This window comes from Chrysemys picta, chromosome 2 (genome assembly GCF_011386835.1).
Source record: "Chrysemys picta bellii isolate R12L10 chromosome 2, ASM1138683v2, whole genome shotgun sequence".
Classification (NCBI taxonomy): domain Eukaryota; kingdom Metazoa; phylum Chordata; order Testudines; family Emydidae; genus Chrysemys; species Chrysemys picta.
In genome coordinates, this window is record NC_088792.1 from 5,346,236 (window position 1) to 5,374,154 (window position 27,919).

Sequence of the window (27,919 nt, forward strand, 5' to 3'; positions counted from 1 at the left end):
TGTTACAGGAGTGGGTGGGTGAGATTCTGTGGCCTGCGTTGTGCAGGTCAGACTACATGATCATAATGGTCCCTTCTGATCTTAAAGTCTATGAGCATCACACTCACTTCCACCCCGCTCCCCATCACACCCACAAACCCAAACGCGAATGCCCAGCAGAGATTAGGAGCTAGTGCTGCTGGGTCAGCCACAGCCCCCATGCCCCACGGCCTGGCTGCTGAATTATTCATGTGCAGAAGCCATCAGCGCTTTGATGTGCTTCCCAAAGCAGTGGAATCCCCAGGACTGTCCTGGGGGTTATAACAGGCAGCAGCGAGGCCAGCTCCCCATATGTGACCCAGGCTGTGGGGAGGAGAGACTGAGATACCATCCCTCATTCAATCCTTCATCTCTCTGCTGAGACTGTTACAACGGGGCCACCTGGTGGTGGATTTCTGACATGACATCCGTTGGCAATGGAACTGAAACTACATTCATCTCACCCCTCATGGGATGGGCAATGACAGTCACCTGGGCCAGAGGGGAACTGACAACCTGGAGGACAAAAGTGCAATATTCCCATTCCCTTGAGCTCTCAGGATCTCCTATGTCTTAAAAGGCTCCCCCCCCCTCCATCCCGACTGGCAGATGCAGGCACACCCCACGTCTTCGACATCTACATTTACCTAGAAGCTGCCTATAAAACTGTGGGGCCAGCACGCTTTGCAGGTAGGGAGTCTTCGCCTGCTGCAGTACACACAGTGACCACACTAGGTCTGTCAGCAGGTGTGGGTTCAGGCTGCCCAGTTGGTCACCAAGCTTCTCATGGATCTAGGGAAGGAAAGTCACAAGCTGTCAGATGGGTTTCCTGGGCTGGCTCTTCCTAGCTCTGCCAGGAATTCAGAGGCCACTGGACCGATACCTGGGTGGCTTGGCCTGAACACAGCTAATGAGAGACATCGTAGCTAGAGAAACACTTCTCCCAGCAGAGGGGGTATTTGCAGTCAAGGGATTTTTCTCATTTTGGTTCTTTGGAAATGTGGAAGTGGGTTGCCCGGCAAGACTCTCTCTGAATGGTACATGCTCTCTAGGGTTTGTTATTGTAGGATTGCTACTACAGAGGCAGCACACACCACTCATTGTACGCTTGCTGCTCTCTGAAAGGCCACAAACTCACTACAACCGGATCACTCCGTTTTTCATGGAGCAGACAGCACCGAGGGCCGTGGGATGCTTCAAAGCCATCTGCGTGAAGAACACGGCCTTCGCCCAGGAATGAACGGGATGAGAAGCCTTGCATGCCCTCCCCGGCCGCAGTGGGGAGCCAAGCGTCATCCTCCTCCTGAGAACACCTGGATCAGTTGTGCTGACAGGATGTCCCTCTGGGTCCGCAGCAAGCAGCCGGGCAGCTCCACCACTGCAGGGCCTCTTACCATTATACCGAGGTTTTGTAGGCAGAGGCTTTCATAGACTCCCAGAAATGAAGGGCTGGGAGGGACCTCAAGAGGTCATTTAGTTCAGCCCTCTGCACTGAGGCAGGACCAAGTAAACTAGCCCACCCCTGACAGGCGTTCATCCAGCCTGTTCTCAAAACCTCTACTGACAGGGATTCCACAACCTCCCCTGGATGTTAGTCCAGAGCTTAACTATCCTCAGAGCGAGAAAGTATCCGCCTTGTTGCAGATTAAGCCCATTTATGTCTTGTCCTGCTTCTGGTGGTCAGCATCCTCTTTACAACAGACCTTAACGCATTTTTAATAAGCCAAAGTTGGTAGTTTATGGCTTAATGAACTGCCTCTTTAGAGATGCCGTCTAATTCTGGTGTCCGTGACAACCCTGCAGACCGGGGCCCTCGATCAATGCACACAACAGGCATGGGGCGGCAAGGCAAGCTGTCCCAGGCACTGCCCTGCCACTGTGCCTCCCCCTGGCCCTGAGAGAGACCCCATAAGGGTGAGTGGCCCCATGGAGACCAAGCAGAGGCCCCAGAGGTTGGTAAGTGAATATGGAAAGGAGTGGGGGAGCGGAACAGACCAGAGGACAACTCCTGGAACTACAGACCTCAGACCATCTCTGCACTTTGGCTCCAGGGAAGTGGTCGCTTTGGTATGTGACAGCTCAGCAGATGGTACAGAGACAGTTAAGCCTGTGGCCAGAGCAGGCCAAAGGACAGTGGGGGAAACTGAGGCGAAGGTGCTGCAATGCCACATCCAGCCAGGAGGGGCTGTGTTGAGGCAGAAGCTTTGCTACCGGGTGGCTTATTGATCTTCCCTCTCTCAGTCCCCAGTCAGACACACCCTTCCTTTAAATACCTGGCCCAGTCCTATGACAGGCAGGTTTGCCCGTAACCCTTTCCTGACAATTGTTTTACCCTATCACATCATCCATAGCACGGGGCTTCCGAGCCAATGCTTGACTGAAAACACTGAGCCTAGCACTTTGACATACGCAGCAGGAGGAGCGAGTGCCAGGCCCTGCTGGGATGCCCTGCTTCCTGTTCGCAAGAGCTCGGATCCAAGGACTTCACTGAGCAAACGTGAGCACTTACTCGAGACGACCTGCGGTGCCCCCCGGGTTTGGACAGACTGTAGATCATGCATGTGTTCTGGGAGATGGGTGTGTGACTGCGGGGCTATGGCATGGCTGTCCTGTTTCCTACAGAAGTCAGGGCTGGAGATCTTCTGGACACCCCTAAGTCTGCAAGCTCAGATGTCTTCAGGAGATCTGCAGCCTTGGCAGACCTGGCTCTGGTTCTGATGTAGCCTGAGGGCGTGACGGGGACGGGAGGGGCGAGAAACGTTACCATGTTATAGAAGTTCTCGCTGCGGCTGGGCTGGAAGTTCAGGCGGGCGAAAGACAGGATGACGTTGCACAGCCTCAGTGTGTTGAATCTGTCGGCATTGTCCAGGGTATACTGGAAAGCAGAGAGGGAAAGCGGTAAGTGTGGACCCAAACTGCTCCAAAGCAAACACGGACACTGACGCTTACAACATCCAACCCATGGACAGCGCTGCCCTGATGACGCAGGGCGGAAATAAGCCAAATGGCTCCTATCGACCTGTCAAGGACTTTGTATTAGCATCCAGCACTATATTGAAGGAGCACAAAGATACGGGGGTGTGAGCATAAACCGAGATAGGCAGAATACCCCAGCTGTCAGATGAGGAAACGGAGGCACAGACAGGTTAGTTGGGGCTGAGCTGGGGTTAGTTGCCAAGCAGTCCGGGGCTCCCCCCAATGATCCCCTCAGCGTTAGCTGCTGCCACACCAGGCAGCCATCTGCAGCGAGCCAGCTCTGATGTGCCCCACATGGTGACCTCCAATATAGAAGAGCCATTTGAGCCATTTTTACAGTCAAGTCAAAGAGCTGCGTGCGCTACCACTGAGCAAGACATCAGCTTGGTACCATAGTGCTCAGACTTTCTAGACTTTACAAATACATCTCAGCATTGTTACCCTATCTTACAGCTGGGGAAACTGAGGCAGAGGGGCCCAACAATGGCTGTTTCCCCCTTTCCTTCCTCACTCAAATCTCCTCACCTGAGTGAAGGCCTCGAAGAGGGGTAGGCTGAGCCACTTGAGGTAAGCGAAGGACTTAATGCAGCGCCCCACGTCGCCAGGAGTCATCTCGAACACGCGGGCGTGCAGGTCTGATGCCATCTTCTGGAAGACCTGGGTATCGTGGAAATTCAGCTTTCCTTAAAGAGGCAGAAGAAATCAGCAGCTGCTGAGGAGGAGTCAGCCAGGAGCTCCAAAGCACTAGTGCGAGCAGTGCAAGGGGGGAGCAGGACGTCTGGGGGGTAAGGCACAGGGGGAAAACGAGCAAAAGCATCAAGCCGTATTCCTGGAGAGGTAGAGGCTCTGTGTGAATGCTGTTCCCTTCCCATCTCTAAATCAGATCTTAGCTGCAACTACAGAGAACCAGGCCAGGCCTCTGCCCCAAGCCCATCAGCCTCTCTCGATCACCAGGCGGTGCTGAGAAGGGATGCAGACTAATGATGCTGGCCTGTGCTGGGTGTCTGGAGGAGATTTTTATCCCCCATCTCTAGACAGACATGGCATGAACAATAGGCGCTTCTGTGGCAGCTACCTGGGCCAGTACCCGTCGCTGAGGAAGAGAGCACTGCATTTGACAAGGCTGCAGAGTGCTTCACACCTGATGCTAGTCTGACTGTAGGCTCATTAGCTAATACCAAGGGGCAGCATAAATCCCGTAGAAGTACTCATGATATCCACATGAATGCTGAGCCAGCCCACCAGGTGAAACGTGCAAGGGGAGAGTCAGACAGACAGCCCCAGATAGGCGCATGGGGGCTTTGTGTTTGAAACCATCAAGCAGCACTGTTACACTGATGCTGATGTAATCAAATCGAAGTACTAGTGGGAAGAGGTGCGGTGACAAGGGCCAGGAGGCAGGAACTTTGCAGTTGCTAGCTCAGCTTTCTCGGATTCCCTTTCTGGCATATCATTTAACCTTTTGGGGCCTCAGCTGCACCAACTGCGTAATAGAGATAATATTCTATTTCCCCAAGGCTGTTATCAATGTACTTCAAGTGTCTGCAAGATGAAAATAATTTGAGATCAAAGTGCTAGCATGTTCATTTATTTGCCTTCCTAATCATATAAACAAACCCACGTGCACAATTTCAGAATGCAGAGCTCCAGATAGTCCCATGCCAGTGGGTGCGTGTCCCTACAGCTCTGCACCGAGGGATGGTACTCACTTTAAATTCTTCATTAAATCCAAACAATGTTCTTAACACACAAAGGAGCTTGTCTTGGCTCAGGAATAAATTCGCTGCAAGCTTGAAGTTAATATTAAGCTGTATCCGAAAACAAAATCAGGACTTTGGGTGATGGATGTTACAGAAAATAGGGAGCAAAAGAACCACCATCATAGGTGAGGAGTGTTGTGGGCAAAAAAAATCCCCAGAAACAGACAATACCAAGGGAAGTAAAACAGTGTCAGATAGGCCAGGAGAGCTCTCCAGAAGACAGGGACGAGAGAAGAAAAACCTGTGAAAGTCCACCAGAGTAATATTGAATCACTGAATCCTGCCGAGTTAAAAAGTTTGGAAAAGAACTTAAGTTCAGTTATGGTCAGGGTGGCAAACTGGTACCTAATTACTGAACAGATCTGCTCCAGGAGTTTGAGTCGTACCTAAGCGACATCTGTTATCTCTGTAGAACCACCGCAGCTCTGGGAGGGCGAGCAGGACTCTTTCTGGCTCACGCCACCAGAACCGTTTTCTAACTACATTCTAATGGCAGAATTTCCGTGAAAATGCACGAACCAGCAAGAGTCTAGTAAGACTCTAAGACTGTAGGAATTCTGGGGCTGGCAGTCAATAGAGGTATCGTATTTGTTCAAATCCTCATAGATGTTAAGGCCAGAAGGGACTAATCAATCACCCAGTCTGACCTCCAGTATAAAACAGGCCAGAGAATTTCAACCCAATCCCCCTGTATTGAGCCCAGTAACTTGTGTTGGACTAAAGCATCTTCCAGAAATGCATCCAGCGTAGATCTGAAGACATCAAGAGATGGAGACTCCACCACCTCCCTTGGTAGTTTGTTCCAATGGTTCATCACCCGAATTACAGGCGAGATGATCTAGTTCAGACTCACTGAGAGAAGCAGGGAATGCTCTGAATGCCATTTCTACTGTCGCTTTTTAGAGTATAACCACCCCGTCTAGGACTAGTCAGTTGGTCTAGTTCAGCCAGTTGGTCGCATGCAAGACAGACAATGAAGTGGACTGCTCAGCTGGAATCAGCCTGTTTATAGAGGGGCTCGTGTCACAGTTTTACCTGGTAGGAGGATACACTGCCCATTTGTCTGGACTGTTACCAACAAGAAAGCAGCATTTGTGATGTCCTGCACAGGATGAGAGGCAAAATGTCTAAAGAAACCATTAGCCAGCAAGGAGAGGCCAGAGAACTAAGACACCCATTATTATGCCTATGGGTGTGTTACTTTCTGCTCAAATTAATGTTGTTTATACGTAAGCAAACTATGACTAGGTCCATTCTAGTGATGGATCAGAAAACTCTGATCTACTCTGTAGCTTGCAAACAGAGATATCCAAGTTAAGACTGAAATACATTGGCCCACCACATCCAAGAGCACAGGCAGAGACCTACTGTGCTATGTAGTATATTAGCCACTGGATAAAATAGTATCACTTTACAAATATTCCTGAAGTAATACTTCGATGGGGAGAGATCAAATAATTTTGTGACGTCACCCCTTTACGCCTAATTCCATCTGAACAATCCAGTTCGTTGCCAATCCCACAACCACAGCACTTCTGACCTGTTGAAACAGGCAGATAGTAAGACTTACACCTTTTGCAGGTGGGGAAACTGAGGCACATAGGTTAAATGACTTGCCTTTGGTGACAGAGGGAATCCGCTGCAGAGCTGGGACTCAAATCTGGGAATTTCTGGCTCCCTACTGTGTGCTCAGAGAAGTTCTCTTTCAAACTGTGCGGGTTTAAGTAGTTTTCTATGAAAGCCTTTGTTGCTAGAAGTCTGTGGTAGGTGTGGATGGTGACGCTTAATGCACTATTGGATACAAGGGTGATGAGCATGATAAGAAACTAAATAGAACAGAATGCAAAAGCTGAGCGAGCTGGTAAGGGCTACGTTGTAACTGACAAAATCAATTCCATTGCAGGTGTGTATTAGAGGTACCAAATAACTCAACAGTTACCTCCCCAAAGCTGGGTCAAGAGAGATTTCAACCCACTGGGTCAAGTTATTTGTATTTGAATGTATGAGCTTAGAACGCTCAGCCAGGACGGCATCATCATGGTAGTGATGTCCTAAAGTCCTAGTTCAACGCAATGACTGTGCTGCACTGGACTCTGCTGGTGTGATACTTGACTGAGTAGTTCAGGGGATGGCTGGACTCACTTACCATATGCAAAGGCCAAGTCCACCAGAATGCTAGTGCTGAGGGTAAAGTGCTTCTGAACCAGATGGTAGGAAATGGCCCGGAGCAGGGGGACAGAGCGCCGCTTCTGGATCGCTAAAGCTAATGTCAGTTTCCGAATGTCCTCAGCAGTGAATTGCTCGGCTAATTCCAAAGCCTGCCAACAGACATTAAGCATAGAGAGTAAAAGTGGGATAAAACTATTTACACGATTAATCACTTACATATCTGGCACATTTCACAGTATCTTACAAAACACCCTCTCAAAGATCATCCAGCACTGAAATGCAGCCACCTCTGGAGCAGAACATAGCAGCTCACAGTAATAAACAGTATGAGATATGATGTGAAAACCATTGTATCCAGAGGGGAGAATTAAAGGAGGCAGAATGTAATTACTTCTGACTGAATGTGGTCAGGGTATCAGTGCTACACTGATTACTATGCAAAAAATACTATGGGACCTATTACAACCACAAGTGGCCAGTATGGACTCAATACAGGAGCAACTGGGTGAAATTTATAAACATAAGAATGGCCATACTGGGAATGGTCCATTTAGCTTGTATCCTCTCTTCTGACAGTGGCCAATGCCAGATGCTTCAGAGGGAATGAACAGAACAAGGCAATTATCCGTCCTGTTGCCCAGTCCCGGCATCAGTCAGAGGCTTAGGGATACCCAGGGCACGGGGTTGCATCCCTGACCATCTCGGCTAATCCCTGTAGGAGCCTGACTATTTATTCCTACCCTTTGTTTTCTGTCTGTTAACCAGTTACTGAGAAGACCTTCCCTTTTATCCCAGGACTACTTAGTTTGCTTAAGAGCCTTTTGGGAGAGACCTTGTCAAAGGCATTCTGAAAGTCTAAGTACACTATATCCACTGGATCACCCTTGTCCCTGTTTGTTGATCCCCCTCAAACAATTCTAATAGATTGGTGATGCATGATTTTACAAAAGCCATTTTGACTCCTCCCCAACAAATCGAGTTCATCTATCTCTATCAACAACTCATGTCTGATAATTCTGTTCTTTAATTCAGTTTCAATCAATTTGCCTGGTACTGAGGTTAGGTTTACGGGCCTGTCGTTACTTGGATTGCCTCTGGAGCCTTTAAAAAAAAAGACCTTTCCTATGCAGGAAAGGAGACTAGATGATGGAACGGTTCCTTCCGGCTTTAAATTCTGAGCATATGTTTACATTTCATCCAAAAGACAACAGCACTCTAACTTTAAGGGTTTATGCCGGGCTCAGTCCCATGGGATCTGAGCATCTAAACCAATGCACCAGCAAAGTGAGTACTGACACAGGGGAAAGAGTGTCCCCTAGTGAATCACTAACACCATTTCCTGGTGTTTCCCTTGGAATCTCACCAATTACTAACCTTACCCCACTGTGTTTAATTTGCTATCTGGCAAGATCCTAACCCAACCAGTCTAAACTGTGGTATTTTTATTAGCATATACCAATGTCTGTAGCAAATATTTATCCCCAGGGTCCAGGAAGAGAGAGACATGGGGCCCATGAACTACAGATGTTTCTGTGGCAGCTCTTTGGGCCAGTACCCACCATGGAGAAGGCGAGTACTGAATTTGACATAGCTGCAGTCAAACAACCACCTAGAGATCTCATTGGTGGTTTCAACCTGGGGAGCGTTTCCCCAGCCCAGATCACGTGCCTGAAGGACATCTAGTAAGCACCGGAACAATGAGCTAATCCACGGGCACAGGCCTGCAAAGCTGTGATTCACGAGCCATCTGATTCAGAACCAGGCTGAACTGGAAGGAGAGAGGAATGGAAAGGGAACTAAGGTAACATTCCTTTTCTCCCAGTCTGTGATAATTTAAAGGGGGGGGGGGGGGGGGGGGGGGGGGGGGGAGTCTCAGGGCAGCCTGCCCCCACAATGAGCAGATTCTGCAACTCTGTGCTCAGATCTCAGTGGAGTCTGTTCCTGGGGGTGAGGCAGGCTCTCTACAGAGTCTCACTATGGAGCCATTTCAGTAAAGTGTAAAGTAAACCACAACAGTTCTCTCCTTAACCTCAGACCAGATCTGTGGGTCATTTGGCTTGTCATATTCAGGATCACTGCTTTAAAAAAAAAAAAAATGATGGGGATGGTGGTGGGAAAACATTCCACATCAAAAACCCTAGGAGGCCCCTGAAGGAATATCCTGCCACGGATGCCTGACGTGCTGTATAAATGCCTACGAGCGCTTATTTGTGAGTAGATTTTTTTTAAATCACTTGACAGCCCTAATTTTGCTAAACTTTTTCCTTATGTATCCAGCACATTTAAGGTAGTTTATTTCAGGTAAAGTTCTGTTTTTGTGCATTTGCAATTAAATTTGACTTTCCATCCGATACAGCTTGACACAAACTGCAAGTAAAAAATTAATCCTCTAGGAAGTGAGAAATGCATCATTCATCATTCTCATGGAATAAATGTAAAAATTAAGAATCTAAATACATGTAAGTTAAGCTGTATCTAGTTCAATATCTGTGTATAGATAGAGTTTATCCTCCTGGTTAACAAAAAGCAGCACCAAATTTGGTGTAGAGGCCGTATTTCGTTGCAAATCAACGTTTCAATGATTACTAGCCAATGAAAATAACTAGAAAGCACAATTAAAATTGCTGATTTAAATCAAGGCTTCCAGCTTGCTGATTTAAATCATGATAAAATTGGAGATTTAAAAGGATTTATTTAAATCAATCCACCCTGCAGGAGACTCAAGCATGTCTGAGCTGCTGCCTATACCTTGTCCTCCAGCCGGTCCATCAGGGTCTTCGAGAGGTGTCCGAGCTTCACCATCATTGCCACCACACCTCTCGTGTCCCCAATCTCCGTCCAGCGCAGCTCCAGGTGCTTCAACATGTCGCTCAGCAGCTCATTCTGATCCTCCGCCTGCTTGCTGGCTGCCACGTACTCTGCCAGGGAAGCAATCTGCCTGAAATCCAAGCGTCTCAACCGCCAGCGCACCTCCTGCTTCACCGATCTCAGCTCCCTCTTATTCCTCTCCAGCCCCAGAAGGTCGAGGCTCTTCAAGAGGGGCAACAAAGAGTTACTACAGACCTGGGAAATCTAGGCAGCAAAGAGGAAATATGGGAATGTTGTTAGGCACAAAGGAGGCTGTAACAGAGCAAGAAGTGGAGTTAGAGACTAGAGGATTTATCAGATGGGATCAATCATCCAGCATTGGCAAATGCCAGACGCTCCAGAGGAAGGTACCCCCCAAAGAGTGGTTTTAGTGCTCCCGTGTCTACACTCCACATTCACTGCCCCTTTAACTTCAGCCACAGCCTGCAGGTTTCCCAGCAGCTGCTATGTCCAGCCCCGGTCTGGAGACAGAGCAGTGGCGCTCTAGTTTTCCCAAGGCTGAGCTTTCATTGCCTTTAGTGTCAGTCAACAGGTCTCTCTTTTTCCTCTGTGTTCAGACCAAACTCCCCCTCCCCACGCCTGTGTACATTCCACAACTGCCTCATGATTCCACAGGCACAGGGCACGTGCAGCTCTTCTCCAAGGAGAAACTGATGATGAAGCGGCTGCAAGGCCATCATTCTTACGCTTCCAGATCTTGACTATATGTGCAGGATCCAATGACCTAGGTCACGTACAGGGCAGCGTAGGGCTATCACTGCTGGGCCATGGGGGTCAAATTAAGCTTCTCTCACTGGAACTGCCAATAGGCAGCTGGAAGAAAAAAAAACCAGAAGTCCAAAGTTCCACAGATGATACTCTAGATTCTAAAGCACTTTTCATGCTGAAGAATCCCCATGGGTTGTGCGGAAAACAAAGGAAATATCAGCAAATTGCAGCCACCTCTGGGGTGGAACATGACAGCTATTTAACAACAGTACAAAACAGTTTAAGGAAAGGGAAGAATCACTTCTCAGCTTGAAGCGGAATTAAGGGAAGTAGAATGTAATGACTCAGATAGAATTTGGCCAGGGTGCTCTACCAATGCTCTGGCAAATGGTACCACAGACATTGTAATGATCAAGACTTCAGTCTTACGACTTGTCAGAAACTTGGCATTTTTTAGTAGCACAGCAGCCTCTCAGAGCCATCCCTTGACACTGACTTGATCACCACTGTAGAATAGTCATTCTTAGAGATCTCAGAGTGGTTTGCAAAGGTTCTGTAAACAAGTATCACCCATTAGGCAGCTGAAGAAAAGGATCATGACCTACCAAAGATCACACAGGTCATTGGCAAGCCAGGAACAGTATCTCAGCATTCCCACTCTCAGTCTCGTGCCCCATTCAGTCTTTCAATACAAACCACCAACACCATTTCCTGCAGCACCTTGATACCGAATTCCATTGAGAGACTTCTGTCCAACTGCTGGCCTGGTCCAATCCTGCCTGTCTTTTGATATCTCAGGGCTTGTCTACATGGTGTCTTACATCAGTTTAACTTTAGTTTGTTTGCATTAAAGTGTCTTGTGCCCACACTCAACTTTTTTTTTAATCAAGTTATTTAGTATCATAGTTGGCAGCAATTAATCCTCTTTGGAAGAGAAGTTAACTTCTCACTGCAGTGAGTTTATTTGCTTTAAGGTTCGTGTGGACAAATTCTTAAGTATTCCGCTTCAGGCAATCCTCCCACTGCCATCCCACAGTGCACTGCTTCACACCTGGATCAGACGCCTGTGGATCTGTCTGTGCGCCTTCCATTGCTCCATGGTCATCTCGACCAGATCCTCATTTAAATGCTGGCACACAGCTAGGTGTGGCACTTATTGATACCAGTAGTGGGTAGCACAGAGCTGTGTGGCATAACAAAGTAGTGTGAATGCCACTCAGTTAATTTACATAAGAACGGCCATACTAGGTCAGACCAAAGGTTCATCTAGCCCAGTATCCTGTCTTCTGACTGTGGCCAATGCCAGGTGCCCCAGAAAAAATGAACAGAACAGGTAATCATCAAGTGATCCATCCCCTGTCGTCCAGTCTGAGCTTCTGGCAAACAGTGGCTAGGGACACCATCCCTGCCCATCCTTGCTAATAGCCATTGATGGACCTATCCTCCATGAACTTATCTAGTTCTTTTTTTGACCCTGTTATAGTCTTGGCCTTCACAACAAGGAGTTCCACAGGTTGACTGTGCGTTGTGTGAAAAAATACTTCCTTTTGTTTTAAACCTGCTGCCTATTAATTTGATTTGGTGACCCCGAGTTCTTGTGTTACAAGAGAGTAAAAAACACTTCCATATTTACTTTCTCCACACCAGTCATGATTTTATAGATCTCTATCATATCCCCCCGTAGTCATCTCTTTTCCAAGCTGAAAAGTCCCAGTCTCATTAATCTCTCCAAATATGGCAGCAATTCCATATCCCTAATCATTTTTGTTGCCCCTTTCTGAACCTTTTCCAATTTCAATATATCTTTTTTCAGATGGGGCGACCACATCTGCATGCAGTATACAGGATGTGGATGTACCACGGATTTATAAAGAGGCAATATGATATTTTCTGTCTTATTATCTATCCCTTTCTTAATGATTCCCAACATTCTCTTCACTTTTTTGACTGCCGCTGCACATTGAGTGGATGTTTCCAGAGAACTATCCACAGTGACTCCAAGGTCTCTTTCTTAAGTAGTAACATCTAATTTAGACCCCGTCATTTTATATGTATAGTTGGGATTATGTTTTCCAATGTGCATTACTTTGCATTTATCAACATTGAATTTCATCTGCCATTTTGTTGCCCAGTCACCCAGTTTTGTGAGATCCTTTTGTAGCTCTTCGCAATCTGCTTGGGACTTAACTATCTTGAGTAGTTTTGTATCATCTGCAAATTTTGCCACCCCACTGTTTACCCTTCTCCAGATCTAAGTGCAACAATTTGGTGCACTTAGAGTAAACAAACTAATCCAATTTAACATTCCCATGTAGGCATGCTCTTATGGTGAGATGCTGAAGTATTTCTACTGATCTATACCAGGTGTCTGTAGCATTCTTTTATCCCCAGGGTCCAGTAATAGAGAAATGGGGCCCATGAACTACAGATGTTGCTGTGGCAGCCAGCTGGGCCAGTACCGACCACAGACAAGGACAGTACTGAATTTGACAAGGCTGCTGTAGTTTAATAGGTAGTGGAGAACATAATGTAACGTGTGAAACCCACTCTTATTCTCTTGTTTAGCTATCCTATCATTTTACTGAGATTTCATTGGGCTAATCCAGGGTTCCACATGGCTGTTGAGAGCTGGGTGTGAATTCATTGAAGTGCCCAAAGGGGGAAACTAAAGTTCTTAACATGGGTACAACACTGCTGCTGGCAGCAGAATTCACCAATGATCAGTCCAATTCAAACTTTATTAATCCTTGTGCAGCTGTTCACCACAGCCCTTGTGAAGACAACAGAATTTAGCAGGGCTGTCTGAAGCACCACTGCTTCGTGTCACCAATAGGGGAGGAAGCAGCAGGATCTCAATAGAGAGACTGCAAATTGGTAAGGCAATGTAGTGTCTGCTCGGCTATCACCCCAATTCCTGCCTGTGCCCAACCACTGGGACGCATAGCACCCACAGCCACTACAGCCTTTGAACACACAGAAATGGAATACCTGAGTAATGCTGCAGTTTTAGTTGTTTCTAGTGCAATAAGTATTCTGCCTTTTCTGAAAGCAGTTGGTCACTCTCTCTCTCCCTTCCATGTGCTCTCTCTCAGCTGGAAGTTAGGAGAACCAACATCATGTGACCAGCCAACTCTGCACAGGCCACCAGCTAGGGATCTTTGGGAAATTATGTCTCATCAAGTGTGGTTAAAAGCACCAGGGAAAGGGCACTTTCTACGCTTCTTCTCCCAATCACACTCCTCCCTCCGAGAGCACCTGTCCGCAGCATCATGGGAATGTACCTGGCTATGTAGAATGTCGAGCACTCGCTGGAAGCGACTGTCCTGCAAGATGCTCTTCGGTTTTAGGTTTTCCGTCGCCACGAGTCGGGAGAGTTGGATGATCAGTGCGGAGGCCTGCTTCCCATTTAGAGAGTCACGTTCACCCACGTGCAAGAGATCGTCAGGGCTAGAAGCTGATGCAATGAGTTCATCAATCTTTCTGTTCTCTGGATGTCCACTGTACCCTTGCTCCTTGACTGAGTGTGTGTCTATTTGCCTGGAGAGGCCTGAAGTGTATAATGAAGCGAGAGCGGCCTGAGGCAGAGCTCTTGCTATCACTGTCTTGGATGCTGGTGCTAACAGAGAAGCTGGGTTTGCCAGGGATGCGAAGGTGGAGCCACCAAAGAGCCGACGACAACAGCGTTGCACCAGTCTGGCTGCCATGACACAGCTAGATCTATTGGGAGGGAAGAGGAGGGGTACAAAACTGAATTGGGGTCAACTCCACATTTCAGAGGCCTACAAAAGGAAAAAACAAAAAACACTTTAACAAAAGTATATTTAAAAGTTAAAAAAGAAGAGGGAACTGGATGACTCTAGGGCATAGAGTTTTCCCTAATAGCCTGGTTTGAATCTAGCCCAGGCCGGTAGCGACCGAAAATCACGTGTCACATAGGTTATGCCGACATTTGTAGTGGTGTGTAGTGTAGACATACTACATACCCAGCTAGTATGGGTATAAACAGCAGTGTAGACGGTGAGGCACTGCTTAGGTAAGTAGAGTACAGACACGCCAGAACCTTAGGGTATGTACCCTACACAGCTCTCTACACGCCCAAGCAGTGTCTCCCACTTCTACTCTGCCTCCCCTCTGCCAAAGCCTTTCACAGCATCGTGTAGCTACACACCACAGTGGGGAGGCAGCCTGTTTCTCACTATGACATGTAGCTACATCTACCCCGCATGCTGCCGCAAGTGTAGACAAGGCCTTAGGGACATTCAACTGCTCTAGAAGATAAAGTGTAGTCTCGTGCTGGGAACTGTCAATGAATTTCAGCCCTGTTTGTTTTACATTCATGCATGATATTTATATGGCATCATTAAGGTCTGCGAATGCAAGAAACACTTCCTTTCACTTTCACCCATTTATCCACAAGTCAGTCTAAGTCTTAGGAACATCATCAATAGCTTATGCTAAATTGAGAGCAATTGGGGGAATAAAACCCATGAACATTTAAAAGTGCCTGTGAGAAGTTACAATGAAAATCTAAGGTTGGTATTAACTCCCACTGGCGACCACTGACATCCATCATAGGATTGTATCTACTTCCTATCAGTCACTGCAATACCTAGGCACTGCTGCATGGTTTGGCTCGGCGCATGCTCATTTAAGTACCCTGTTTTGTCACATGCACATTGCAGGCACAAAACGCTGGTGGTACTGCTAGGTACTGTCTACTAGTCCTGCTGAAGCCAGTTGTGAAATCCCCGAGAACAGCCCTCTTCTCCCCCGACACACAGGCCAGCTCCTCTGGGGCAGCAACAGCACCTGGGGACTGACACCAGGCCCAGTTCTGACCCCCCCCCCGAACCTTGTCTGAATTGGATCGCCCACTTCCGGGCTCCGACTGATAAGTTTCATACCGAAGCCACCTCTACACTAGGGGCACGTTGCCAGCGCAGACAGACCAAGATGCGATTTACTCACAAATTAGACACGGCTCTAGGGGTGAAACTCCGCTTTTCCCCGTATAACGGGTGTCCCCACCACGGGGCTTTTCCCGGCACGGATCGCACGCCGGAGTGACACCGCTACGCTACGGCGAGTCAGTCGTGTAGACACAGCCCGAGAGGAGCCGCTAAGGACAAGACAGGCCCCACCGGGGAGGGAGCCAGGGCAGGTGAATGTCGCCAGGGAGCGGCCCAAGGCTCGGCCCACGGGGCGGTGCCCCACGCGCGGCGCTGAAGGGGCTCCCGCCGGGCGGGGAGGGAACCGGCTCGGCCACAGCGCGCGCCCCCCCGATTTCTCTGCCCCGGATGCAGCCCCACGCGCGGCGGGACACGGCTCCAGGCCGGTGCCGGTACGGGGGGGGAAGGAACCACCCCTCTTCCCGGTGCCGTGACTGGCCCGGCCCGGCCCGGCCGCCCCTCCTCGGGCTCCCGCGGGACCCCAGCGCCAGGGAGGCGGGGCCCAGGGCCCGGCCGGAGCCACTCACCGCCCCGCCAAGCTGACCTCGGCCGTCCGCAGCCGAGGAGAGGGAGAGAGCGCGCGTGAGCGGCGCGGGCCGAGCGCGTCACTGCCCGCGCGACGCTCCTCCCGCAGCGCAGCGCCTATTGGCGGCCGGCGGGAGACACGCCACGGGCGCCATTTTCACGGAGGGCGGGGCGCGCGGCGCTCTGCTCGGGCGCCATTTTGGGTGGGGGGGGAGGCAGGCAGGGCTTGGCGGGTGCAGCAGCAGCCCCCGCGGATAGCGCTGGGAGATGGGGGAGGGGCGGCTATATGGTGCTATGGGCTCCTTGGGGAGGGGGGAAGCGCCCCTCTCAGGCAGGGGGGGGCACGCCCGGCTGCTGGGGGGCCTAGAGGGCGCCAGATGCGGGGCGTCTCTCCAGTCTATGGGCCTTGGGGAAGGAGAGGGGCTAGTGTCCCATTCTGGCTGCAGCAAAGCTCTGGAGTGTCCTAGGCCAGTGGCAGGGCCTAGGGGAGAGCTTGGCCTGCCCCAAAATGAACTGTAGCGAAGGTCTGGCTGCCTACGCCGCGCCTGTCCCTGTAGCATCTGAACGGCCGCTCAGGGTGTAGAGGCTTATTCAAAGGCCAGGGATAGGTCCCGCCACCTTCTGCTGACACAGATGGGATTTGGGGTGGGACACAATGGGAAGCTAGTGATTTTGCTAAAGAGGTGCAGGTCTATTTTTCCTAAATGGACACGATCTAATGTGCCGAAAGGAACAATGTCTAGTATTTCCAACTCCGAATGTTCAAAAATCATATCAGGCTCACAAAAAAATCATAAGATTGGCTGTTAAGGCATGAGGGTATATTTAAAAAATAGATTTGGTGTTCTTTTAATTTGCCTTCTGAGCCTCTAGGATCTACTGGGATCACATTTTGAGGTTTTCTCCATAGCCATGAGGGTTAGCTATCTATCTTTTTATTTAAGAAGGAAGGTTGAAATCATCACATGTCCTACTTGACCCTAGGAGCTGGGGCTTTAAGGAAAACAATTATTGAGACTCATGACAAAATCATGAGAGTTGGCAACAGTAAGAGCCTTTCATCTGTAACTGCTGTTATCCCGTGTTCATTACTAGCTGTTACAAGTCATAGCACTTAATGTCCTGTTTTCAGGCTTCCATCAAGGAACGTGTCTGATAAATGTTAGGTGGGGCTGATTCCAACCCATAGAGAGCAGTAGTACATATAAGTACCAGCTGCTGTTACAAGTATTTTACACACTGCTTGCATGCTGCTGGTCTGCTATTCTTTGCACATTTGATTATTTATGTAGCAGTAGCAACCAATGGTGCAAATCCATATTGGGGCCCCCTTTGTGCTGACAAACAATTAGGATAACATTCCCTACTCAGAGTTTACAATCTAAATAGATGAAGGGTGGTCAGAGGGTATAACATTCAAGCAAACCACTTGCTATTTCCATTTTGTTTTTAAAGTTCTTGTTTATTTTACATTTAGGGGTGTTTGTTTTTATACTTTTTCCTGGTGCTAGAAAATCCTGCCAACTAGGCTTAATAAGCAGAATAACTACTGTTCTACACAAACACCTCCCATTTAATCAACCAACTAGAGAATTTGCCCTTTAAGCAGATTCCATTGACTACCCACTATACACCTCAATTCAGTGTCTGTGATATCAATTAGTCAGTGTTCTCTCCTTCTAGAACTGTCTGATTAGTCTTTCCTCTAGGGAAGCACGTAACACTTGTTTTTATTGATACTTGTATAACTTGTGGTTCCCCTTTAAAGTGAAGCAGTTTCTCATGTGTCCCCACCCCTCTTTTGTACTTGGCCTGATGGGAGGCCAATTCCCTCACTTGATATTAATTAAAATGTGACTTTTAAAGAAATTCTCTCTTACAAAACATTTTTTTGGATATTGATTCTGTGGGAAACTTAATCTCATCCTTTATTGAAGTCTCCCTCAGTAGTTTTAGATTGATAGGTCTGGATCAGTTCGGTGCAGAGCCAACCTATGCAGTGGAAGGACTTTATGTCAGGCCATCAGGAAATAATCTATTTTTAAAACATCCACCACATCATTAATACATAAATTAAAAAGACATGCTAGAAAAGTAGGGAAAATATTACTACAGTCTCCATTGACTTTAGTTTTTATATTTGTCATATTGCCCTGATGTAGAGCCCCTAGAATATACAAAAGTCTTAAATGAATACACATGCTTCTTAGTTCTGAGCAAAGTTTCTCAGTTAATAGCATCAAATGCCATCTTTAGATTTATGAAAGCAGCATATACTGTGGTTAAGAGCACTAGATTATATTTATAAACCATATAAGAGAAAACGCCTGTCAATTCTGGCTCTACCAGCCCTAAAGCCAGACTGCTCTATATGTAGTAAATTAGTGTCTAAAATCCATATTTCAAGTTTAGATAGTAAAAATCTGTAATACATTTTCTGTGCTACGTCCACCAGACTCGTAGGTCTCTCTGAAGCAGGATTCTTTGTCCCCCTTTTTAAAAATAGGAACTATGATACTAGACTTCCAGTCAGATAGAATCCATCCAGTGTGATTAATGACAGTAAATAATGTAGCCATGAATGTGGACCACCAATCAAGATTCTTCCAAAAAAATTCAGAAAAGAGAAATTCTCCTTTGGAGCTTTTTTCTGTTGTTGGGCTAAAATAAATGACTGAATTTTATTGTACATTACTGGAAGACAGAGTGATAAATCAAAGAGATGATTCCTTATTACATCAACTGTAGTAGAATTAGATTAAAAAAAATCGGAAGGGAGAATCATCAAAGACCTGGCCAAAATGTGCTATTGGGCTCAGTCATTAATATGGGGATCCTCAGCTGCATCCTACCAGAGCTTGAGGCCACCATCTTCCAAAATGTGGAAAAAAAATTAACTTTAGCTGCTGCTTCAAAATCCTTCCACTAGGATCTAAAATATTCTTGTTCTTTGATATAATAAACCTTTATATCATCTTCTGGTAGTTACTAAATTAGGAAGTAAGTTAGAGGAACTGCGTCTTACCCTATTAGCTTTATGCGCTAGAGCAGACTTTTCCTTCACATGGTCTTCATCAAACCAAGTGCGCTTATCTTTGAAAGCATTTTTGGGATAATTAAAACCAAAATCAATTTGTTTAGAGACAAGCGATTGTAAGGACTTTACCAGCAACTCATATTCACAAATTTGAGAGGAGTTATCAGATGTAATTATTACATCTAAAAAATCTTAAGTCTTCCAATCTCCTAGATAATATGACACAAATGTCTGGGATCCATTTTAGTCTTGCAACCATGTTGTTCCAAACAGGTAATCAAGGCATCCTCACCCATCAGAAATAATCCCCTTTTTTAAGAGAGAATTTTATCATTCATTATAGAGAGAAATTGGTGGTCGCTATCCATATGAGAAAGTATAGCGAAATCTCTTTAGAAGGGCCAGTTAATTATGGGGATAATATAATCAGTAATACCACCAGTTTATGAAATATAGGTAAAATGGCTTTCTCTATCCCCTGCACTCATTCCATGTATAGGTATCAGATTAAATTTAATCTATTAAAGCATTTGGTTTTTGTCCAGAGATGTTAAACACTGGATCTCTAGAGTTTCAAGGGGGAAGTTCAAAAATCTCCTTAATGTTTTCTTCCCCTTATACTTAGTTCATTCGAGAACCTCTCTAAGCATTAACCTCCCAAAATAATTAGACAAGCAATTGGGAACTAAAGACCTACTATACAAGTTTGCTTGTCTGGGCACTCCCACAATAAAACAGGGAGGATATGGGGGGAATGTATGCATTTAATACTAAAATTTGCAGATCAGGAATTTGTTTTAAAATATAGTCTGAATGTCCTTTGATTCCCAAGGTAAAATCTGGGCTCTCAGGTGTAAGGAAACCAACGTGACAAGTTCTGATACACAACTCCTTTTTGATGATTGGCTTCCTTCTTGGAGAAAGGATTCAAAACCAAGAAAGACTATGATTTCAGATTCAACTAACCATGTTTCTTGTAAAAATCAATAAAAGTTTTGAAAATGTAAAGAATTCCATATCATTCATCTTATTTTATACCAGGATAAAGTACGTAAATTGTTCTGGCAAAAGTTCTCCCTGGGTGGAGGGAAAGAAATCAGACAATCTAGTCATATATAAGAAATGGACACAATGGCTTGATTATAAGAATTTGATTAATCTCCAAATACCACATTCTTCTGAAGAGTTTCAGAGTAGCAGCCGTGTTAGTCTGTATCCGCAAAAAGAACAGGAGTACTTGTGGCACCTTAGAGACTAACAAATTTATTAGAGCATAAGCTTTCGTGGACTACAGCCCACTTCTTCGGATGCATATAGAGTGGAACATATATTGAGGAGATATATATAAACACATACAGAGAGCATGAACAGGTGGGAGTTGTCTTACCAACTCTGAGAGGCCAATTAAGTAAGAGAAAAAAACTTTTGAAGTGATAATCAAGATAGCCCAGTACAGACAGTTTGATAAGAAGTGTGAGAATACTTACAAGGGGAGATAAATTCAATGTTTGTAATGGCTCAGCCATTCCCAGTCCTTATTCAATCCTGAGTTGATTGTATCTAGTTTGCATATCAATTCCAGCTCAGCAGTCTCTCGTTGGAGTCTGTATTCTTCTGAAGAGTAATCTATGTTGGAGATTGTGAACACAAGAGGAGGAATCGTATCTCAAAGCTCCCATAAAAAGATAGCACCATTTTTGGGAGGGGGAATGGTAAAGCTAGTGGGCCTAGAAGAAGAGACTGGAAGTTCAAATCAATAGTACAAAAAGTTCTAGAATGCACCTGACTAAGAGTTGATGTAAAATCCTGAGAGAGAGGATTATCATAAGATAAATAACAAGAACTAGCCTCTTTTTGTATACATTATATCAGATATAGTCTATTTTTTGTCAAGGTATAGTCAAGGTCCAGACTCCAGAGAAACATTTTTATATCACAAGTGCCTGTATTAAAAAAACAAAATGCTGTGCATTAGTAATATATCCCATTGTTTATATTTTTAGTGCATTAAATGAAAAATCAAACCATTGTATAACCTAAAAATAACCTCCCAGAAAGATGTAAAAAATTACATTTGAGACTTTGAGAAAGTACATAAATAAAATGTCAGATGCAAAAATTAGCATTAAGACACTTTCAGACAACTGTTTTAAGTTTTGAATTTGTTTTGAGTTTACAATGAGGAATTTTGATTTTGTCAGATAAAATTATTGTAAGCATATATGTATATAGATGAACATATTCAAAATTTTCAAGCCTTGTGTGGCTTATTTAATATTAGTACCAGAATTTGAAAGAAAATAATACTGAAAGGATTTAGGATTCAAGCCTTTCCAATAATAGATACACACCTACACGTGTGTATTAAGCAAAAGAATCATGAATAATTACTGTGAAATACCTTTTACATTTTCAGTAGTGATATTACAGTTTTAATTTTATATGGCAATACAAATTTAAAATAAAATATATGTGAATGTTTACTTATAATACCATCAGTGGACAGTTACCCCAAAATTTGGACCCAAGACACCCCAATAGTGGCCTGCCTATAACTGTAAACCAATTAAAAATTTGTCCCGCTTCAATGGATAACAAGAGGTGGACCACCTTGGAGGAATTACTCGGGTTTTACCAGGGAGTTTGTCTCTGACCCTCAGAGGACTCCCCAGAATAGACTAGTTCTGTTAACCCATAAGAGGACATGAATACAGCCTTCCGCTCAAAAGATTGATGCTCAAGCAGTAATTTTTTGAAAACAAAGTAACATTTATTTTAAGAAAATATTCAGTTACCATACATTTAATAATTGAGAAAGAATGCACTAGGACAGTGCTTCTCAAACTATCTGATGTGGCGGACCGGCAACTTTTTTTGCAATGTGCCAGGGATCGGTACTATATTTGTGCCATATTATTATTGTATTCGCATAGGCATGTAGCACATCAGATCAGAAAAACTAACATTCTTCACTGGATTAATTGGAATGGGAGTGTGCATACCAAGTGTAGCGTACTCACGGAGATGTTTCCATTTAAATATATTGAAGACTGACTGAAAGGCTGTGTGGATAGTATAAAATGACTATTACTTGTTTATGATCCAAGAAAATATTTGAACATTTGTAGTAATATTAATTTATGTCGGAAACAATATAATGAATATAATAAAAGTTGGCAGACCATTTTTTGTTTTGTTTATTTTGTAAACAAATAATACAATATTACAATACAAATACAAAATATTAAAAAAATCAAACCAGCAAAGTCTCCTAACAAAGATATTATAAAAAAACTTATATATAAGTAATAAAATAAAAAATTATAATGAATAAAGTAAAGGTTAAAAAAAAATAAAAAAAGATTGAAAGGAATAGGTAACATTAAATTGAAATCATAATAATTTTGAAAATGTCGTACTACTAAAATATCAAATTGATAAGCTATTTTATTAACACAATAATAGGCATGTTAAAACCTTAACCTTTACGAATGTGAAAAGTGAGCCTGCTTCTTCTTTGTCAGTTTATCCAGTCGTGGTTCAATTGAGGATAGTGCTACATGCAATGGAGAATGAATATCCATACTATTCCTGTACTTTGTCTTAATGACACTCATGGTTGAGAAGCCAGTCTCGCAGAGGTATGTTGAAGGAAATGGGAGAAGAGTTTTCAGAGCAATTTCAGTAAGCTCAGGATATTCTGCTTTCACTTCTATCCAAAAGGAATCAGTGATGTTGTAGTTTCGAAACTCATCTTCAATCTTTCGTCAGCAGCCAGTTCCAACAATTTATCCTCTATAGTGACAGTTAAGTCATCTTTCAATGGAATAAACAGATTTTGGATCCATCCAGTCCCTTTCCACGGATCTTCTTCTGCTGGAAAGTAAAACTCAAAACGTTCCGCCAAATTCGTCAAGTGTTCACTGATGACGTTTCTTAGCGATGTAACATTAAGGTCTTTGCCTGCATTGGCGATGATTGTTGCTAATTTGTGAAACATGTCATAACAATCTCTTGACACTCGGCTCTTCCATGCTTCTAGCTTTCGTTTCTGTCCGTCGATCTTGTCTGCCATTGTAAGTCACAAAGCCATCCTTCCCTGCCTGGAGGTGTTGAGATCATTAAAGATGACAAAGATATCAGCCAAATAAGCCAGCTTGACTATCCAATCCACATCTTGGAACAATTAAGACCAATTTGTTTTTTTGTCCTGAAGAAACTCGGCAAGCTCGTTTCAGAGCTCAAATACTCCTGACAGGACTTTTCCCCTCGATAACCAACGTACATCGGCATGCAATAGGATCAGCTTGTTTATGATCAGCTCCCATATCATCACATATTGCAGCGAATAGTCTTGAATTTAAAGCATTCGCCTTTACATAGTTCACAATTTTTACGACCTCGCTGAGTACACTGTTTAGTTCTGTTATTTTTTTTGTTGCAAGACTTTCTTGGTGAAGGAAGCAGTGCGTCGACTTGCATTTGGGTGCAAGCACCTTAAATCTGGGTAACCACTCCAGAATGCCATCCTGTCATTGCGGCAGTGCCATCAGAACAAACGCCTACACAAAACTTGAAATCCAACCCACATTTGTTAACGATGTAGTCGCTCACAGTCTTGAACACTTCAGAACTAGTTGTTTTTATTGGTAGTGAAGCAGAAAACAAAAACTCTTCCTTCAAGTCACCCTCATGTTCAAAGTGCACATACACCATCAAAATTGCCATATTAGTAACGTCTGTACATTCATCAAGCTGCAAAGAAAAGTACTTTGCTAATGTAATCTGTCCTATGAGCTGATCTTCCATATTGTGATCCAGATCGTGAATTTGTTGAGCTATAGTGTCATTTGAAAGTGGCACCTGAGCCACTTTCTTTGCCGCCGGCTCGCCCTGCATTTCCATGCAGATATCTTTAATACAGCCTATCACTAGCGTCTCACTGATTGTGTATGGCTTTTTAGCCTTAGCAACACGAAGCACTACTTTATAAGAAGCTCTCAAAACACAAGTATTTATGTGTGACACTTCAAAGATCTGTTTCTGACGGCCTTTTAAATCAACATGCTTTCTTTCGAAGAACTCTTTCGGCTTTGAACTAATTTCATTATGTTTTGTATTTAAATGCCTCTTGAGCTTTGACGGCTTCATTGCATCATTAGCCAACACATCGCCACAAATAATGCACTGCGGTTTTGGCACTCCACCATCATTCGTGGCTGCAAAACCGAACTGAATGTATGAGGAGTCATATTTCCGAGTAAAGCCAGAACGAATTTTTGTTGGTGACAATACTTTGGTTTCATTTACATCGCCGTCATCTGATTCAGAATTATTTCCATGTTCAGCAACCGGATGTCTCTGCTTGATAAATATGTCGATTGGGCCTCACTTTACCATCTGTAAATTAGGCATAAAAATAATGAATATAAATTCCATTACCCCGGGTATGTACTTAATTTATGATATTGGGATGAAAAATTTATAATATTATTAGTACAGTGGAGTCACATCTTATGCGTGTGGGGAAAAAGATGCTTTCTCCCTATGTCTGGGCATAGCTCACTGTCCAATTAAGGGGGAGGCTGTGCACGGACAGCGTGAGAGAGTGTGGCTTGAGGTTTCTGGTCCTCTCGGGGTGGTGGGTCTTGTGGGCCAGTCTGGGCCGGCCTCCTCCTGCTGTGTGTTCATAGAGGCTAGGTGGCCGACCGGACCGCCCTATGGGACCTGATCCTTGTCCTAATGAGGGCGGGGAATTTGTTTACTATGTGCTGATTCCCGTTGGGGACAGGGAGTACGATTAAATTCCTTTGTTTTGCATTAATAGTTTCCTACTTTGTGTTGATTAGTTTTGTGTGGCTCAGCCTTCGGGGACTGGTCCCCCCGAAGGACGATTGACTGGCTGCTAGGTGACCCCGGGAAAATTGGATCCTACCGTGAGTAGGGCGGAAATCCAAGGAATCCCTGGATCCTACCGTGGGTAGGCCGGAAATCCAGGGAATCCCGGAGTGGCCGAGGGGTTTGGCAGGCTCCCACCAGCAATAGGCTGGTAGTGGTGAGAGATGCTGTAACAGAGATCCCGAATTAGGTGTGCTGTGTGACTGTGGGCCGTGAGGTGATCCTAACCCTGTTTCCCTTGAAGTGCCGAGAAGCCCCTCCTTGCTCAGAGAGCAAGGAGGCCCCGGGAAACCGCCCACGTATTCCTGGGCAGTAGAGTAACCCATCCCGTTCTCTTGAAGACGGGCCGGTGCTCTCTGTCACAGGAGGGGTGTGTGGGGATCGTGCCTTTCCTAACCCTTTGTGTAGTTGACCTACGACCGAAACCTTACCCCAGATCTTCCTTTTGGAGTTGTGGGCTCCCTCCCCTTGCTCGGAGAGAGGGGAAGTCCCTGGAAATCGCCCGCCGTACCGGAGGCAATAGGGTATCCTACCCCGTTCCTTTAAAAGACGGGCCGGTGTCTTTGCCGAAAGAGGTGTGTGTGAGGACCTCCCTTATAAATCCTCCCCATTGGTGTGAATGTTGAGGAGTTGGCCTCGCCTGTAAAGGAGGCCAGGGCTTACTGCAGTGTTCTAGTGACTAAGACTCAGAGAAATACCACTTTTTATAGTAAGGAAGTGCTAGTTTCTGGCTCTTGGACAATAAACTAAATAGCAATTGCTTCATTGAGCACTTAATCCTCACCTACGGGAGGGGGTTGCATCGTCTAGATCTAATTCACTATATGCATATAGAATTGAGGTAAATTGAGCCTTTCGTGTCGTCCTCGGTCGGGGTGCTGCATCTGGTACCGACAGAGACACTACGAGTCTGCCGGGCTTGGTGTGGGGCCCTGATAGTGGGAAGGGAAAACCACTCCTTGTTTGGGGGCGGCTGGTTTTGTTTGGATAACTGCTCACTTGTATGTTGAATAGCCTTTTGCCTGGATTACCTTTGTAGCTCAGTAGGTGGTCCAGGCGAGGGGTTGTTTGACTGCTCACCTGCACCTGTTAAGGGGGGTTTGTTCGGACAAGAGCCATCTAGCCATGGGAACCTCACAATCCAAGCAGGTCCCAGTGCCAGAAAAGGGCACTCCGGCCGCATATATGTATTCCAACTATGGACCCTTGACCTGCATATTTCTAAAGGAGTGGAATTGGAATACCAGGGATAATCCAAGTTTGCAGTTCCCGGAGGAAGGGACTTTTAATTTTAACAAAATTTTGCACCTTCGGGGGGCCTTAGTAGTTTACAAGGCAAATCAGACCCAATGGGATGCATTTTTTAATTGGTATTGGGGAATGGAGAAGCGGCGTCGGGAATCTATTCAACGGAGTCTAAATAACTCCCATGATAAAGTTAAGACCCAATTGGAAGAAACAAAAAAACAATTGAAGGAAGTACAATCTAAACCCTTAACTCCCCTGGCTGCCCCCATGTTCCCCGTTAGGCAAATACCCTCAGCTCCCCAGGCCCCGATGGTACCCCCTCCCTATAACCAACCCCCCGAAGATCTTATAGATTTTTATTTGGATCACGGGAGACCGCCTAGGCGAGCGCGGGCACCCCAGGAGCAACCGGAGGGGGAGCAGCTACAGGAAGTCCCCCAGCCACAGGAAGTTCCCCACTATGTGGAGGGGGTGGACTCGGAGGGTGAGGACGAGGCGGGTGGACAGCAGCCCGCTCCCTCTTCCTTCACAGAATCTGTCATGCCCTTAGTATCCTCTCCAAATTCCCCAGTTGGGGAATTGGAGAAATGTATGCACCGCATCTTCGACCAGGCAGACCAGTTGGCTGAGATGCTGCACATATCTCCTGGCCCAGCCTACCATACTCGGCTGCAAGTGGCCCGCCATGACAAATCAAAAGGGCGGGGGGAGGAAGTCTGCCCCAGTAAATTTAGAGAAACGGAGGACGATATCTTAGGAGATGTAAGTAAGGCTCGAAGGGAGCTTGTACGGAAGTTCAAAACCAGTGCAGATGGGAAAATCGGGACATCCCATGAGGTGAGAAATTTTCCCTTGAAACAGCTCCCTGCGATGGACGGTGGGGTAACGGAGGTTCATGCCCCTTGGAGCCCAACAGATATGTGTACTCTGGGCCTCAAATTCCCAAAAATTCGGGATGACCCTCTCCACTTTAAAGAGGAGTTAGAGGTTGTTATTAATTGCTATAACCCCACTATGGGAGACCTAGACCAATTCCTGAGAAGCGTAATGCCCAGAGAAACACAAAGGCGTCTTTATGAAACAATGGAGTGGACAGACAAAGTGGAACCAGATAGAGAACAGTTGGCCGAGATGAGGGGAAAATTGTTAGAAGCTATTCTTAAGGTCTGCCCACCAAAGTCCGACTGGACTAAAATAAACACTTGTAAACAAAGTAAAGGGGAGAACCCTGCTGATTATTTGGACTGGTTAAAATCGGTCTTTGAAAAATACTCGGGGCATTAATAACGCTGAAACCCAAGCAGAGCAAGCTATCGTGGCCGTTTTCGTCCAGGGTCTCCGCCCAAAAATTAGCGAACGATTACGTTTGGGTCTAGTGGGTTGGGAAGGAAAGGGTTTAAGAGAGATCCTAGCTGCAACCCAACATTATTTCCACGAAAGCGAGAAAAAAAGGGAAGATGCGGAGACCCACCTAATGGCTCTCCAAATCAATAATTTAAACCCCAAAATACAAGAAAGGAAATTGTACAATGGAAAGGAACTCAATCAACCCTATAGGTATGGGGAAGGAAACGTCAGGGGAGAAATACCCCCTGCTGCCATGCCACGGATAGGTGGGACCCCTGGAAGCCCGCCAGCCTATTACTGCTTTGGATGTGGAGCGGGGGGGGGGGGTATATCAAAAGGGCCTGCCCCCATCGGGATCGATGGGACTATAGAGAGCAAGGAAGACCCCAGGCCCAGCAGTGGGAGGGCCCGTTTGC

General features: G+C 45.7%; 1 protein-coding gene, 3 non-coding genes and 1 pseudogene across 9 annotated transcripts in view; all 5 read right to left on the minus strand.

Moving 5' to 3' along the window:
* TBRG4 (transforming growth factor beta regulator 4) overlaps positions 1 to 16,099 on the minus strand; it is a 29,382-nt gene extending 13,283 nt beyond the window's left edge. For 2 of the 6 annotated variants that reach the window (XR_010599082.1, XM_065586714.1), the window contains exons 1-7: positions 15,976 to 16,099; positions 13,781 to 14,278; positions 9,672 to 9,995; positions 6,901 to 7,072; positions 3,520 to 3,677; positions 2,783 to 2,893; positions 666 to 810 (exon numbers count right to left, since the gene is read on the minus strand). Coding sequence is in view for 4 of the 6 variants with exons in the window: in XM_065586714.1 (XP_065442786.1) it covers positions 666 to 810; positions 2,783 to 2,893; positions 3,520 to 3,677; positions 6,901 to 7,072; positions 9,672 to 9,995; positions 13,781 to 14,203 (1,333 nt within the window). In the remaining 2 variants the exon portion in view is untranslated. Of the gene's footprint in view, positions 1 to 665; positions 811 to 2,782; positions 2,894 to 3,519; positions 3,678 to 6,900; positions 7,073 to 9,671; positions 9,996 to 13,780; positions 14,279 to 15,467; positions 15,712 to 15,975 lie in introns of those variants that run through there. The other 4 variants (XR_010599083.1, XM_065586717.1, XM_065586716.1 and 1 more) reach the window with 3 other exon arrangements.
* LOC112060267 (small nucleolar RNA SNORA5) lies at positions 3,993 to 4,122 on the minus strand. The gene has a single exon (XR_002889579.1). It is a non-coding gene; the product is annotated as a small nucleolar RNA SNORA5 (small nucleolar RNA).
* Positions 8,380 to 8,519, minus strand: LOC112060260 (small nucleolar RNA SNORA5). The gene has a single exon (XR_002889572.1). It is a non-coding gene; the product is annotated as a small nucleolar RNA SNORA5 (small nucleolar RNA).
* LOC112060264 (small nucleolar RNA SNORA5) lies at positions 12,862 to 12,999 on the minus strand. The gene has a single exon (XR_002889576.1). It is a non-coding gene; the product is annotated as a small nucleolar RNA SNORA5 (small nucleolar RNA).
* Positions 16,100 to 22,389: 6,290 nt separating the features above from the next.
* LOC135981905 (SCAN domain-containing protein 3-like) lies at positions 22,390 to 24,398 on the minus strand (annotated as a pseudogene).
* Between the last annotated feature and the right edge of the window lie 3,521 nt (positions 24,399 to 27,919).